The 17,240-nt window shown below is 38.0% G+C and overlaps 1 protein-coding gene across 9 annotated transcripts; it reads left to right on the top strand.

Moving 5' to 3' along the window:
- The first annotated feature begins 1,878 nt into the window (after window positions 1-1,878).
- Window positions 1,879-7,605, top strand: LOC131010571 (polygalacturonate 4-alpha-galacturonosyltransferase-like). Of its 9 annotated transcripts, none has more exons than XM_057938149.1 (12): window positions 1,884-2,088; window positions 2,174-2,338; window positions 3,689-3,723; window positions 3,812-3,871; window positions 3,966-4,100; window positions 4,195-4,261; window positions 4,347-4,393; window positions 4,566-4,900; window positions 4,993-5,350; window positions 6,025-6,612; window positions 6,960-7,284; window positions 7,357-7,605. In XM_057938149.1, the coding sequence occupies exons 2-11, from the start codon at window positions 2,188-2,190 to the stop codon at window positions 7,233-7,235; spliced, it is 2,052 nt and encodes a 683-aa protein (XP_057794132.1). In that variant the 5' UTR covers window positions 1,884-2,088; window positions 2,174-2,187; the 3' UTR covers window positions 7,236-7,284; window positions 7,357-7,605. The 9 variants fall into 9 exon arrangements, with proteins under 9 accessions (XP_057794128.1, XP_057794132.1, XP_057794134.1 ...); XM_057938151.1 differs by having other exon boundaries at window positions 1,893-2,088; window positions 3,809-3,871; window positions 4,350-4,393; XM_057938146.1 differs by having other exon boundaries at window positions 1,893-2,088; window positions 3,809-3,871.
- The last annotated feature ends 9,635 nt before the right edge of the window (window positions 7,606-17,240 follow it).

Below are 17,240 nucleotides of genomic sequence, written 5' to 3'. Positions count from 1 at the left end.
GAGATTGTTACAGGTGTGACTAAAACTTATATAAAGTATACCAATAAATCAATCCACGAAAAGCAATCAATTCAAATGTCAATTCAGTTTTTAGAAAAAATATTCTTCAACTAAATGTTATAAATAAATAAAATACATGCCTATGCCCAATCTATCCATATATATATATAATAGCAAAATAAATCCTATCCTACATGGCGCCGTATAATCTCTCTATTTTAATTTTCTTCAATTTTCTTTCATTCTTATTTTTTTTCTAAATTATTAATCAATTTCCATATCTAAAAAAGATTTATATTTGTATTTTATTTTATTATATAATAGTTTAAGTTTATCACATCATACTCACAAATTAATATGTATATGTATAATACGTTTATATATAGATGTATTTACTTAAATAATTGACTATATATATATATATATATATGATTGAATATGATTTCAAATTTGACGATGTTGTTTAAAGTTTGAGACGAGATTGTTCTCATAACTTAATTATAGTTTCACAAATTCTAGAGAAAATGATACTCACAAGTAAGTTATAATCTTCAAACTCCATACAAGATGATGTTCAAAATTCAGATGTGGTATTTCAAACTCCAAAGAATATGATTTTCAAAATTTTGACGTTCAAATGTTATATGTGGTCTTTAGAGCTTCATATGATTATCTGGTTTTATAGGTCCATATGAGATGGTACTCAAATGACATATATTTAGTTAAATTATTTCTTATCCGTTAAATTTAAAGAATTTGAACAAACTTAATACTCCCTCCGTCCCCCAAACATCTTCCTAAGAGAGGATGATACGAGTTTTAATAAAAGTTAGTTATGTATTTGATAAGTTGAGAATGGATCCCACAAAAAGTGAAATTATAAGAGTGATAGTTAGTGAAAGTGGAGAACGAGTCCCACAAAAAGTGAAATTGTAAGAATAATAATTAGTGAAATTGTTTCCAAAAATATGTTAGGAAGATGTTTTGGGGACGAACCAAAATAGAAAAAAAAAAAAGGAAAATGTTTGAGGGACGGAAAGAGTAAATATTATCGATATACGATTAACAGCAGATGCGACACATCAATCGTACATCATATCATACTTTAAATTTACATATTTTTTTCTTCTAAAATCTTCAATCCGACATCAACTTTTTATAAGCTTCATCAAATGAATATTTATATAAAAATGTATTTCTATTATCACAACTTACATTTAATTGGCGAAAGTGATTAAGATTAACATTATTTCAAATATTGTATTACTAATTTAATTTGATCATATCAAATTAATTAAAAAATAATTTATATATAAACTATTTCATATGCTATAGTCATAAAAATAACATAAAATAATTATAAATGATGACATAAAATAATTTCCGTCGAATTTCGACGGGTTTAACGCTAGTTATAGTCAAATTATTATCTGGCGTGTTTTTTACCCCCTTTTTTTAAGGTAAAGCTGGAGTATAAACGATGAGTACAAATGGTACTCAACCCTTCTAAAAAGAATTAAAATAAAATTACAAATTAGACTGTATATACTCTTTCATTCGTTACTAAAAAAAAGTTTTTTAGTAATTAATGAGAGATAAATGGTGAATGTTTAAAGACATATACTAAAAACAGTTTTTTCTTATTAATTACGATAGAAGAGATAAATGGTGAATGTCATTATCACGGTACATGCATCGAGACCATCTCTTAATTTTGTCACAAAAGATGTAGCCGGAAATTAATTAGATTCAAATGCAATTTGGATTTGTTTAATAATCATTAAATTAGACTAATCATAACACTAGTAGTAGCGACTCTGCTATACTAAATCAATACAAATTAATTAAAAAGGAAATGGTTTGCTGCATACCCGATCCGACCCGGATATCCAGATCGTTCTTCAACGAATCAAAACCTCTCTCTCTCACACACACACGCACAAGCGGCACAGGAAAAGCAAAAATCCACGTAGATTCACGCTTTACTGTGTGTTCTCGTGAATCCAGATTTACACATTGACGCTTAATTATGAACTTCAATCAAGTAGCCTGAACGATAATCGGAGATCTCCTTCTATATTTTTGTCCGTACGTTTCGATTTTATCTCTCTAGAGTTGTATCACGTCAATGTGTGCACATTTTCACCGATTCCACTTGTGACTGCTTTTGAAGGTCTATGATAGGGCATGGCGATTAAGAGGGGATCACAATCCGGCGGCGGTAAGAGTAAAGGCATTGGATCTCGCGTCTTCGCTTCCATCCTCGTGTTTTTCCTCACATTCCTCGCCTTATCCTTTCTATTCGTCGGCCGCGGCCTTTTCGTCGCCGCTTCTTCCGGTTAGTCTATCTGAGACTTTGTTGTACTGTTGTGTTTTGTTACTGTTTTTGGCGTTTTTACAGTTGGGAAGGAATTGATTGTATGGATTGGGAAATCGTGTTATTTAGTGAAGTTTGTGGAATGTAACCGTACAGTTGGGGTTTTTTTGGAGTTATAGAAGCGGTTGTATTTAATCGTGAATTTTTAGAACTAGTACCTGATTATAGATCATAAATTTAGTAATAAGGCGCGTATATATGAAACGGATGGTTCCTCTCATTTTCAACGGCTTAATGTTATATGGATTTAAAGCACTGACGATAACTGACTTTTATATGTATTCTTACTGGATACGAAATTGAAAATGGTTCGTAAAAACTCAACATCACCAGTAACCCTAATACCTACCGTAGTTGGATAGTGCCCAGATTTTTATCTTGGTTGATGCGTAAAAATTCTTTGTTGTCCGTGAGAAGTAGAGTTGCTTCAGTTGCAGTTAAAATATAGGTATGGATATTTCTCTCTTAATATTAAAGTTCAGATTTGGGTGATTGGGATCATGAAAGATTTGAAGGTACGATAAATGACTCAGTTGTTTTAAAGCCATTGTCTCAGTTTTATTTGCTTTTATGCTTTGATCCTACCATATAATTGACAAGCCGTGTTTGCTACATTATTATAATATAAGCTACCCCATTAGGACTTCTGAGATCATTTACAGTTTAGATATTCTGCATTCGTTTCTATCTTTTCATTTAGGTAGATTTCTTGTAATGGTCTTCGTCTAAGAAGAATAGGTGTGCACACAGATCTTAAGGTGAATAGAGGTGGTTTTGTCAGCGAATTTCACTGAATGATCATGGTATTGAGAGAATAGATTGTGTGAGAGCCGAGAATGTTCGTAGGTGTAGATAATTAAATATATGTGTTCCTGTTTCTGAAGGAAGCAACATAGATCTAGGGTAGAGGAGTCAAAAGAGTTGTTAGCTCTTTCAGTTGTGTTATGGATTCATTGCTTTATATTATATTATCTATAATAAGTAGTCTCTCTCCCCCTCCTCTCTTTCTCTGCCCCTCTCTGTCTGTCACACACACTCAAAGACATACACACACATAGAATCTACAAAAAAGATGCGAAGGAAATTAGGAAAAATGATAGATGGAAGCCGTTCCATATGAATTGATTAGATATGTTGCTCAGCCTTGTGCCTTTTCAAACCAATTATATTTTTCCCATCTTTCCAGTTTCCTCCATGGTAATCTAAAACAGTGGGTTCTATGTTTACTCTTCTAGTTCCGAAGCATGTGCATCTATGGTTAAATTACATTTTCTTTTACTTGACTATTAATGCAAATTTATGACTCTACAGGTCAAAATGAATTATCAATCGTTTCCAGCAGACAGGTATCCTTTTCTCGCACCTTTATGTTTGGCATGTTTCTGGTGTTTGGCTCTGATGTATAGTTTAATAAGAAGATATTACTTTTAGCAGGATTTAAATTGGAGAGAGAGGCTGGCATTGCAACATCTTAATTCTTTATTCTCGAAAGATGTAGGTTCTTACAATTTAATTGAACAAATACTGGTTCAAATATTTGTAGCTATGCTGTTGTACGTGTTTTTCACTGATTTGATAATTCTTATAGGTAATTGACGTTATAAACGCCAGTACAAATGATTTGGGGCCTTTAAATATTGACTTTTTTCGAAAAGATAAATTGTCTGCCTCTTGGAAAGTAGTTGGGCACAAAACGTCTGCTGATAATGTCACGTCTGCTGAGGTCAGCATGAACATAATGTAACTTTAGCTAGTGAAGAAATGACATGGTGATCACAAAATCCTGAAATTTATTGTCCTTACTTTTGTAACTTAAGGCCACTGGAGAAGCCTTGAAGACCAAGCAAGAAACATCTAGAGTCAAGGAGGAACATACTTCAAATGGTATAGGTTTTTCTGCGAATTCTGCATGCACAATATTTGATTTTGTTACATTTGATTAGATGTTTGATTAGCCTTTTCACTGCAGAAGATAATTCCGTTTTCTTTGAGACACCAGCTAAATTGGCCCGAAGGGTAAATCTCTGGACCAATTCCTGTCTAGTCTCTTTATTCATTGTTCTCTAAATTAGAAAGTTTGGTCATCTGATCGTTTCACTGAAGAGTGACTATGCTATGCAAATATTATTCTACTCCCGGTTTTTTGGGCCTATATGAACTCTCGCATCATTGTGCAATAACTTTGCAGCAACTGAGAGAAAAAAGACGTGAAAAGCGTGCTGCTGACATGGTAAAACAAGATGATGAAGTAACTGTAAAGCTCGAAAATGCAGCCATTGAGCGTTCTAAATCAGTGGACTCCGCAGTTTTGGGGAAGTATAGCATCTGGAGGAAAGAAAATGATAACGAAAATACTGATTCAACTGTACGCTTGATACGTGATCAAATGATAATGGCAAGGGTATATATAAGTCTTGCAAGGATGAAAAACAAGACTGATTTGGCCAATGAGTTGCAAAATCGGCTCAAGGAAAGCCAGCGTTCTCTAGGAGATGCAACTGCTGATTCTGATTTACATAACAGGTAATGGATGTGTAACATTATCTATGTTTATCAGCTGAATGCTTAATTATTGTATCTGTATATTGTTTGAACATCAAATATACTTATGGCAGTGCACCTGAAAAAATAAAACTGATGGGCCAAGTGCTGTCTAAAGCTAAAGAGCAATTGTACGACTGCAACCTGGTCACTGGGAAACTAAGAGCCATGCTGCAATCTGCGGATGAGCAAGTCAGGAGTCTGAAAAAGCAGAGCACATTCCTTAGCCAGCTAGCTGCAAAGACTATACCCAATGGGCTTCACTGTCTGGCCATGCGCTTGACAATAGATTATTACCTCCTCCCACCTGAAAAAAGAAAGTTCCCTCGGAGTGAGAATCTAGAAAACCCAAATCTTTACCATTATGCCCTCTTCTCGGATAATGTTCTTGCTGCTTCAGTAGTGGTCAATTCAACCGTTACGAATGCCAAGGTATGAAATCCTACTGGTCTATGTTTTCTCATACTACAACAGGTTTATGGGTCTAGTGTTCGTCTCTGCTTTGTATTAAGATAGTATCTTGGCTATTTTGTAGCAATATTACAAAAATGTGTCACTCTTCTATGATATTTAATTGGTAAAATGCATTTTGATGTGATGTATGTTTGGAGATACTTGTAGGTCCATTTGGCATGTGGTAGAACAACATCTGTGCATTTCAGCCAACTCTTCATTTTTTAATTTTCTCATGATTTGCATGGCTCACACATGCATTTATGCGTGCATCGCATGATAACTTGCATGTCTACAAATCTACTTAAATAAGCATGCATTGTCACAAGGTTGATTGTCTCCTCTGGATCGATCCATAAGATCATAATTACTGTGCAATTGCATACATATAGGCACATGCATATGCACAGAACTTATCTTTAACATTTGCTTTGTGAATAGGATTCTAGTGCACAATATGCATGTACGTGCTCAATGTTTGTGCTGCCACTATTCTTCAATATATATTATGTTATGTACTTATATGTTCTTCACATGCAGTGATAAGCAGCAGTGTTATTCTACTCAGTCTGAGCCACTTATGTCATGCTAATGATTTGTTTTTGACATTTCGCTTCTGCTCCTTAAAAAATGTGGTTTTTATTTACTTGTAGGACCCTGGGAAACACGTTTTCCATCTTGTTACTGATAAGTTGAACTTTGGTGCGATGAATATGTGGTTTCTTTTGAATCCCCCGGGTAAAGCTACAATCCATGTTGAAAATGTAGATGAATTCAAGTGGCTGAACTCATCCTATTGTCCTGTTCTACGTCAGTTAGAGTCTGCTGCTATGAAAGAGTACTATTTCAAGGCCGCTCATCCTACCACACTTTCTGCTGGTTCCTCTAACCTGAAGTACAGGAACCCGAAGTATCTCTCAATGCTTAACCATCTAAGGTTCTATCTCCCACAGGTCTATCCAAAGTTGGATAAAATTCTTTTCCTTGATGACGACATTGTTGTTCAGAAAGACTTGACTGGGCTGTGGTCGGTAGATCTCCATGGAAAAGTAAATGGTGCAGTTGAAACATGTGGTGAGAGCTTTCATAGGTTTGACAAATATCTGAACTTCTCCAATCCTCACATTGCTAAGAACTTTGATCCCAATGCTTGTGGGTGGGCGTATGGAATGAACATGTTTGATCTAAAGGAGTGGAAGAAGAAGGATATAACTGGTATATACCACAAATGGCAGAATATGGTATGACTTGTATTCCTTTTCTTCTTCTAATTATTGTCATTGTTTGTATGTGTCTATGTGTGTGTGTGTGTGCGCGCACATTGGTGGGAGGAGGAGGATGATTTTATGGTTCAACTATGTTGAAATGGAATTCATTACTATAATGGAGAAGGCTTGGGAAATATGAAAGTAACTTGTCATGCCAAGCATAGCAAACTCTAAATCCACATCTATATGTTTCTTGCCCCCCCCCCCCCTCCCTCTTTCTGCAACTAAGTTGCTTATGCTTTATACTTTTCTGGAAGTTTTTATAACATAGATAAGAATGGATGAGTGATCCATAGTTTATTTGTTGTTGTTGGTGTTAGAATGAAGACAGGGTGCTGTGGAAGCTTGGGACTCTACCTCCAGGTCTGATTACCTTCTACGGGCTGACTCATCCACTCGAAAAGTCATGGCATGTGCTTGGTTTGGGTTACAATCCAAGCATTGACAAGACGGAAATTGAGAATGCAGCCGTTGTACATTACAATGGGAACATGAAACCATGGTTAGAATTGGCAATGACTAAGTACAAGCCATATTGGACCAAGTATATAAAGTATGACCACCCATATGTACGCAACTGCAAACTGAGCGAATGATGGAGTGTTGGAACGGCAAGGAACAGACTGATCATCAAATCTGGCCAAGGCAAGTTCTTGCAATGTGTATTTGTCTCTTTGATTCAATTCAATTCATCTAATCATGTTTTTAAACGAGCAGAGGAAAGATTAAAACTCATAGCGGGTCCTCCTACGTTGCTTACATTGGTTGTTAGATGAGGATGCTGGAGTTGCTAATTGTATTCTTTGAACACCCTACTTAATGTCTAGGTTTATGATTTAATTGGACTTAGGTGTTTCCTTGTGTAAACATATATTATGGTTGTCGTGGCTCTGGCTGGGGATATATGAACATATAATGGATGAAGAGAGGGAAGCGAATTAAATAAATACAGGCAGTTATTGTATATGTCCACAGCCCTATTTCAGACTCGACCTACATTGGGTCTTTGTTTAAATGTTTTTGTTTTTGTTTTCTAAGTTATTAAATAAGTTTTGTCCATTTATCATGTAATGTTATATTGAATTTATGGAGCTTATTTTATTTTATTTTACATATAAGAATAGATAAAATAATACTAGTATAGAATAAGATTGTGAAACATTGTAATGGGGAGTATATGTGAATTAGTAATGGGGAGTATTTGTAAATTATTACATTATGGGCGTATTATTATATTATATGTGCGTTATAGCATTGCAAAATGATAGTAGATTGGATGGGTATAGGACCTATCATAATTTTTTTTTGAAAAGTTCATGTTCAGTTAATGGTTGTTAACCGCTGTCGGTTTGAGGAATCTATCTGTTATTACTACAAAACGAAGTATATTGAAGTCATTGTAACACTTCTCTATTCGCAAATCAAGAATTTTTTATTTTCATTTTTCTAAATTTCCCATTTTATGCTTATATGTAAATTTTCAATTAATTGATTGTTATACATTCATTTATGACCACAATTACTAGGCAAATTAAATGCCCTAAACTCATATTCATTAATCTAATATGTTTATAATGATTTTTTATTTAATTTACACTTTTTCAGTTAAATATAATTGTTTGGATTGATTATTCCAATATTACATTTATGTCTTTCCTTTTCTTTTCTTATTGTACTTTTTATTTTTGTTTCTCTTTTTATAAACCCACCTAATTTTAGTGAGTGCGCCATAGATTTATTTTTTGGATTCAAAAATATTGTGGCCTTGTGGGCGATTGGTTTCACTATTCAGTGTCTATTTAGTACTTTCTCAATCTTATCGTTTTGCCATTTTGATGTCTACACAAAATAGACACTTTTCATTTACACGCATTACCCTACAAATTATTTACATAGTATTAAGAGTAAAATTTTGAAATAGCTAAAATGAAGCATAAAACACAATTTATGGCCACACATTGAAAAAACACAAATTTTGGCCATTTTTATTCATTTGGACGTTTTTGCCCTTAATGAGGCGGACCGGGTAGGATCAGGCACGCGGGTCGCGTGCCGGGTCGGGTTAGGCACTTATGGCACTATTAGTGCCATAAGTGCCAAGATTTTACTTTGGTTTATTTTGGATTTCCGATGGCACTTATGGCACTATTAGTGCCATAAGTGCCATCGAAAATCCAAAATAAAACCAAGTAAAATAGTCATTTTGACACTTATGGCACTATTAGTGTCATAAGTGCCAACGGAAATTCAAAATAAAACTAAGTAAAATGGTCATTTGGGCACTAATAGTGCCATAAGTGCCATACGTGCAGCACAAATACAGAAACAACAACATCATTTAAACCCTAAATGGAACATCTAAACCCTAAATGGATAATCTAAACCCTAAATGGAACATCTAAACCCCAAATGAATAATCTAAACCTAAATGAAATATCTAAACCCTAGGGGGAATTGTGCACTTATGGCACTATTAGTGCCATAAGTGCCATACGTGCAGCACAGATCAGATCAGATCAGATCTGTCGATGGCTGAAATCGAAGGAGGCGAAGATCAGATATGCGGATGGAGGAAGCGGCGCAACGATCAGATCAGATCCACCGCCGCCTCATCAGATCAGATCTGCCGCCGTCGTCGCCTCATCCTCCGCCACCTGACCGACCTCCTCCACGCTGCCGATTTTAGAGGACCGGATCTCCTCCACCACCGCGCCTCATCCTCTACTCCGACGAAGTCTGCCCAAGCCGCGATAGCTCCGACGAATTCTCCAAGCTCGGCGCCGCTGGAGAGAGAGAGAGAGGGAGATGAGAAAGAGAGAGGAGGGAGATGAGAAAGAGAGAGGAGAGAGAGAGAAGGGTAGAATAGTCATGACATACAAAAAATTGCCAAAATTTATGTTTTTTCAAATGGTGGACAAAATTTGATGTTGTATGTTGAATAGGGCCATTTGGCCCTATTGTTTCTAGTATTAATAGCGCGAAATATTTATTGGGGATAATGAAAATCAATAATTATTCATCTAATATTATTTTAATAAATTATAGTCGCATTTTAGTGTTGAGAACAAATTTACCTCTGCGCACTTGTACGCACAAAATTCACTTCATGTTTTTCAAAATCCTAAATTTCAGATGGTTGACTCTCTCTATGTCTCCGATGAGCCTATCTTTCTCTCTTTATTTTTTACGATCTCTTATTCGATTTTCTTATTTACTACAGTTGACATCTTCTTCTCCATATTCACCGAGCATCGTCGTCAACATTATTTTCTTCATAATTTAATGAACTACACCACCATGTTGTTATCGCCAAATCTACTTTCCTTTTTCAAGATCTAGTTTCAGATATATGAGATTTACGAGTTCCAGAAGTTCTAGATGTACGAGAGTTACGAGATCAAAATATAGAATTACAAAAAATTGGAATGAAATGATACGAATAGGTACTTTCATACCATTTGTTCTAAGATCTGTTGTAAGACCCAGATAATTTAGATTTATTTTATAAGTTTAATTAATAGTATTTTCTTGTATAGCTTATTTTTTTAAATAATTACATGATACATATAGATATGCACCATTAATTTTATCTAGACTATTATTATTATTATTATTATTATTATTATTATTATTATTATTATTATTATTATTATTAGTAGTAGTAGTAGTAGTAGTAGTAGTATTATTTTTGTTTCCTATTAGAACTAGAACTCTTTAAAAACTAGTATAAATAGAGGTACAATTATTAGGTTAAGAAGAGACACGCACACAGAATTCGAAAGCAAGCAAAATCGGTACATATTTTCTCTTTTTTTATTTTTATTTTTTTTAACGCAAGATTTTCTTATTCTGCTTTAGTTGGTCCTAGGTAGTAAGCTTTTGAAAACAATTTAGTAATTAGTTTTCGTGCAGCCCTTAATTCTCTTTCTTCTGTAATGATTTTCACAAAAAGTCAATTCTGATCTACTTATTTAGTTTTTCTATAATTTATTTTATTAGTTAAGATAGTGGCGGTAATTGCTAGTATAGGATCGCCTATATTTTCTTTTACTTATTAAACTTCTTTGATTATAACAATTTGTTTAATTCTTAAATTTTCGAACATTTAGTTTAACTCCAAATTGTTTGTGCTTAAGTAAATATTTAAGATATAGATTTGTTTATAGGATTTTTTTTTAAATTAAGTTATACTAGGATTTATATTGAAATGTATTATTTTTATTTAATTAGGTGTGGTGCAAGTAGGATCCTCTTTCCGGTTTTTGGTTATTTACCTTCAACTTTAAGGTGAGGGATTTTACGATTATTCATATGGTTATATATGTTTTTATTATCGCGTTGATTACTTGTTTACGTGCATCTTATGACTATGTTGTTATGTGTGATCATGGGACCTAAGCCATTGATCTATGTTGATAAGTTGATCATGAGACCTAAGCCATTGATCTATGTATGTGTTTGGTCATGGGACTTAAGCCATCGACTCAAACTATGATTATGTTTGTCAAGGGGCTACGGTCTCTTGGCGTATGTTTGCAAGTATGATAACATGTTTTGATTACATATGTGACATATATGAATATTTTGTTATGTTTCTTCACAGAGTATATTTTCAATATGCTCACCCCTTATCTTTTCAATTTTGCAGTTTCAGAGTCGAAGTGGCTATGGAAGTGGAGAATGACTAGGGATAGATATTTTGCTTTGAACTTTTTAGTTGAAGTTGTTAAGTCTTAGTTTATCGTTTTATTTTTAATTCATTTTATGTTACTACTTTAGTTTTGGCAAATTGATTTTTAAATTAGTTTAAATTTTAATAGCCAAGAAGTTTTATTTTATCTATTAGTTCTTAAAATTTTGGATTGCAAAGTTTATAAAAATCGGGGTCTTACATCTGTCGCGCCAACCGGAGGATGGATGGTGCCAATGCACCCATTAGCATCATTTATTCTATCCATTTATGTACCTGTCACAACATATGTGCAGCACAAATGGTATGAAAACATGCATTCGCACCATTCGTACCAATTGTACCAACGAATATTTTTGGGATGGTGAAGAAATTAATCTCTAGGCTTTCCTATAATACATGCCTAGAATAAGGATTCACAGCCACAAGCGGGAGTATCCGTTTCAAATCATTGAAGATTTAGTTCATGCGTTTAGTTAGATTTGTCAGATTTCGTTTTATTATGTTATTTTGTGAGATTGTACTTGTATTCGTAATTGTATTTATTGTAAAATGAAGAAGATGAATAAAACATCGATTACAATTTGTGTTATTTCAAATTTTTATTATTTCGTATTATTTTTTGTTGATTCAAAAACTGCAAGGCTATGGTACAAATAGTACAAATAGGCCCTTTCGTACCATTCGTTCAAAGTTATGTCGAGACAGACTTTGGAACGAATGATATGAACATGTCATTTTGTACCATTCATTCTAAGGTCTGTCACGCCAGCACCTGAGACGAATGGTACGAAATGACCTATTCGTATCATTCGTCCTAAGGTCTATCGCGCCAGTATTGGTATGAATGGTATGAAATGACCTTTTCGCTCCATTCATTCCAAGAGCTGTCATGCCAGCACTTGAAACGAATGGTACATAAGAGCTTTTGGTACCATTCATCCCAAGGTCTATCCCACCAAGTGTTGGCACGAATGGTACGGAAAAATCAATTCACACCATTCATCCCAAGGTTTGTCGCACCAAGGGTTGGCACGAATTATACGAAAATGCCTATTCGCACTATTCGTTCGAAGTGTATGCACGAATGGTACGAAATGAGATATTTGCATCATTCGTCCCAAAGTCTATCGTGCTAGCACTTGGGGCGAATGGTATGAATATGTCATTTGTACCATCCCACAAAAATGACACAATATGTTTCAATAAAAAATCATAGACTTGCAATTTGTTCTAACAAATTCAAGTACAATTGATGAACAAAATTCGAATAAAATATTTTTTTTCTTCATTATCCAATAAATATAATTGCAAATCATATGAGTAAATCAACACGAAATCTGACAAATCTCATAAGTAACACAAAATCTAACTAAATCTCTAACCTAAATATTTATTTTTTATAAAAAAAAAAATCACTTTCTTTCACAGAAAGAAAGCGTCATACGTGGAGTTGTGGACAACGTTGGTGATTTGAGGAAGGATGGAGACTATTTTCTTCTTCACCCTAATACAACTCTGACTGCGTACTTAGCATGAATGATACATATTATTTTTTTGTACCACTTATTCCGCGCATATGCGGGACAAATCTCAGAATAGTTGGCATGAATGGTGATAATGGCTGCATTCTCACCAATCATACTAGCCTTGTCCCCCCTCCCCCTGACAGATCTTGGAACATACATAATGGATGGTCCAAGTGGGAGTATCGACCCCGTCCATTCCTTTGTTTAGTGCAACAGATCTTGGAACGAATGGTACGAAAGTGATCATTCGTATCATTTCATTCCAGATCTTTGTAGATATAGATTTGGATCTCACGTGTACATCTGAAACTCATAGATCTTTATATCTAGAACTATATCTCAGAAATGGAAGTGAAGTAGATATGGTGTTGATAACGTGGTGGTGTAGTTCACCAGATTTTAAATGAGAGGATGTTGATCTATTCATCAGAAAATATGGGTGGATATGGCATTGGATTTTCCTTCTTCTTTTTATCTTTTTTAATTTTAAGTTTATCAATTAATTTAATATAAGATTAAAATGGTGATTTGTTTATTTAATCTAAATTTTAATCTAAGTTACTAATCAACAAATTCATAGTGTAGTGGATAAAATCCGACTGACCAGAGGAGCAGCGAAGTCCTCGCCAGAGGAGTCAACGAAATCCTCGCCAGAGGAATCAGCGAAACCCTCGCCAGAGGAATCAGCGAAGTCCTCGCCAGAGGAGTCAACGAAATCCTCGCCAGAGGAGTCAGCGATCCCTCTGCTCTGGCAGAGGCGCGATCCCTCTGCTCTGGCAGCGGCATGATCTCTCTGCTCTGGCAGAGGCGCGATCCTTCCGCTCTGGCAGCGGCACGATTTCTCTGCTCTGGCAGAGGCGCGATCCCTCTGCTGCAGCAGCAGCGCCATAGTAAACATTTCAACACGAAAGTATACAAACTGGATTATAAGCTTACGAAAACCTAGTCAAACATGGGTGACTAGGTCAAACGAAAGTCGCGGAAGATCGTTTCCTAAAAAATCGGAACCACTAGGGTTTCAAAGAACATTCCAAAGAGCCCTAACCCTAGTCGCCTCCCTGCAGGCCCATAACCTATATATACTACTTCACTAACACAATCGAGGTACGCCGTCATTGACATTCATTCTTATACTTACGATCTCTTACTCCCGCTATCCAGGCTCTTCCGTTCCGCCTCCACGCTCATAACTTTCTAGGGTTCCGATCGTCCGGCTGGCCCCGTTAGCACCGACGTCCATCGCCCCTTGATCCATACCGCTCATTAGCTCTACCTCTGACTACTGGATCATCCGGATCAGTCGGAGAACTCCCTCATTACTATCCTTTTTCTATTTCTCTCCGTCATTTAATTATTGTCATTACGTTACTTACGTTGTTATTCATATCAATTCACTGACTTGAGCGTCGGAGGCCCTTCCATCGACACCCCCACCGGTGCTCTTCGGAGGGCTCTAACGTTGCTTGTGGTTTTAGGTTGCTAGTGCCCATCGATCCAGACGTTACTGACGTCACTTCCGTAATTATCGGATTCACCCCCTACAATTTGGCGCCCACCGTGGGGCCCTAGCAATCTCAAGCTACACCATGAGCGCTCCGAACGACGCTCACGACCCGAACAATGCCTCAAACCAATTGGGTTCAACCCAATCGGAGTTGCTTGCTCAAGTGGAGGTGAATGCCCGGATCTCCGCTTTGGCCGACCAAATTACGCAAGAACGAGAGAGTAGGCTCTTACTGGAAAAATAGAATGCGGAACTACTCGCTCGATTGAATGCTTTCGCCCAGATCCAGACGCCTCCTCAAATCCAAACACTCCGCAATAACCAATTCCGTGTTCCCGTCAACTCCATGGTGGACATAGAGGATGTCCCGCTCACACCCCATGGAACTGAGATCAACCCAGATGACCCTTCATCATCGGTAAGGAACAATAGATTGGAGACTATCCATCCTGACTTGGATACCCTTCTTGTGAATGCAGGTGAAACGCGCACCCTAGATCGAACGCCCGGAGCAACCGGGACAAACGTCACAGGTGCCCTCACACAGGCCAACTTAGCGACTGGGGGAATGGACCAGTCCACCCCGACCGGCCGGACCGATATCGCCCGTGGTCACGTAGTGCCGACACGACCACACGAAGATGCTCTCATGTGTGACGCCCCAACAAGTCAACTAGAGGGACCGAGGCGAGCGATTCCAATCGGTCAGAATGGCAACACGCCAGATCAACCACCTCTTGGTGATCAGAGCCGACATGGCATGTACAGCGCCACCCAGAACTTGGATCCTGCCTTGGCTAGAAGGTTGGCAGATATGGAGGCCATCATTCAACGAATCCCGGGAGTTCCAACTCCGATAAAGAAAAGCGCAGAGAGTTGTTACGCCGACTCCCCCTTCGTGGATGAGATAGCTTTGGTGGAGATGCCCAGGAAATTCAGCTTTCCACACATGAAGATGTTTGACGGCGCATCCGACCCGGACGACCATATAGCTCAGTACCGTCAAAGAATGTTCACCGTTGCTATTCCTCGTGACATGAGGGAGGCGTGCATGTGTAAGGGGTTCGGTTCTAGCTTAATAGGACCGGCCCTCTAGTGGTATACGAACCTTCCTAATAATTCAATTAGATCTTTTGCTCAACTAACGGATGTTTTTGTTCAACAGTATGCAAGCAGCATGAAATTGGAAAAAATCTCAGAAGACTTGTATGCAGTTGTCCAAAGGCATGGCGAACCTCTTCGGGACTACATCGGACGCTTCAACAAAGAGAAAGTGTCATTCACCAACTGCAGCGAACAGACCGCTGTCACGGCCTTCCGTAAAGGCCTTCTGCCAGGATCAGACTTATACAAGACTCTCACCAAGTATCCATACAAAACCATGGAAGACGTGTTGATCCAGGCTTGGGCTCAAATCAAATGGAAAGAGGACCAGTACAATATGCAAAGAGTCTTCCCACCTAGTAGACCCGAAAGAGACCACCGGGTGGACAGGAGGTCGGGTCGTGACAGACGTGCTGAACCGTATCCACCTTATCGACAAAGCAGAGGAAGGGATGAGTACGATAGGGCACCCGACACACGCCCCCGCGAGAAAGCAAAGATTCCAGAGTATGCCCTATCCATCTCCCCCGCCGAAGCAGTTGAAGCACTAAAGAATCTGGGCAACAAGGTGAAATGGCCAGAAAGGATGAGGGCCCCAGCCGACCAGAGGGACAGGTCCAAGTGGTGTGAGTTCCATGCAGACCATGGGCATCGGACAGAGGATTGCATCGCCCTCAGATTGGAAGTGGCCCACCTACTAAATCAAGGCCACCTCACCGATTACCTAACCGAAAAGGGCAAGCTTACGCTACAACAAGGAAGGGATAGACAAGAGAAACACAGAGACGACAGCCCACCAGACCCGCCACACCATGAGAGAACTGTGAACGTGATATCCGGAGGCTCCGAAGTCAGCGGAATCACCCACTCAGCCGCCAAGAGACACGCCAGACAGGCTAGATCAAGCAAATCAGGGACTCCGCCTTCCGGCAAAGCTGGACCAACGGATCCAACCCTAACAATCAACTTTGCAACATCCGAATCAGACAAGCTTCTACACCCTCATCATGATGCTTTAGTTATTTCCATTTATATTGCTAACTGTTTAACAAAGCGTGTGCTAATAGACAATGGTAGCTCTGTCAATATTTTATTTTGCAGTGCATACAGGGAGATGGGTTTGGACGAGTCCAAACTAATCAAGAAAGCGGTCGTACTCGTTGGCTTCAGTGGCGAGAGTACGACTACTGTAGGGGAGATCGATCTTCCCGTCTACGCAGAGGGAGTTAACCTTTCCACTAGGTTTCTCGTGGTAGACGCCCCGTCAGCATACAACATCATCCTAGATCGTCCATGGATCCACGGAATGGAAGCAGTACCATCCACCTATCATCAAGTCATACGATTCCCAACCAAGTGGGGAGTTAAGGAGATCAAGAGAGAGCAGAAGGACTCCATGGCGTGCTACCAAACCACTATGAAAGCGAAAAGCCCGTCTTCATAGCAATTACAGCAAGAAGCTCCGTCCCATTCCAAGCACATGGGAGAACAGGAACACCCAAATCATACCCTGCAGTGCACTCAAGATATGAGTCAACACACGGAGCTACAGAGAAATCGAAATCTGCAGAGCAGAGAAGTCGAAATCTGCAGAGCAGAGAAGTCGAAGTCTGCAGAGCAGAGAAGTCGAAATCTGCAGAGCAGAGAAGTCAAAGTCTGCAGAGTAGCGAATTCGAAGATTCTTGGCAGAGCAGCGAAGCCGACGAGCTGCCAGAGCAGCGAAGTCGACAAAGGCCAGCGCAGCGAAGTCACCGAGGTGCCAGAGAGAAAGTCG

Source organism: Salvia miltiorrhiza, chromosome 2, assembly GCF_028751815.1.
Source record: "Salvia miltiorrhiza cultivar Shanhuang (shh) chromosome 2, IMPLAD_Smil_shh, whole genome shotgun sequence".
NCBI classification, from domain to species: Eukaryota; Viridiplantae; Streptophyta; class Magnoliopsida; order Lamiales; family Lamiaceae; genus Salvia; species Salvia miltiorrhiza.
Note: the sequence above shows the minus strand (reverse complement) of the source record. Positions and strands in the feature narration are given on the sequence as shown.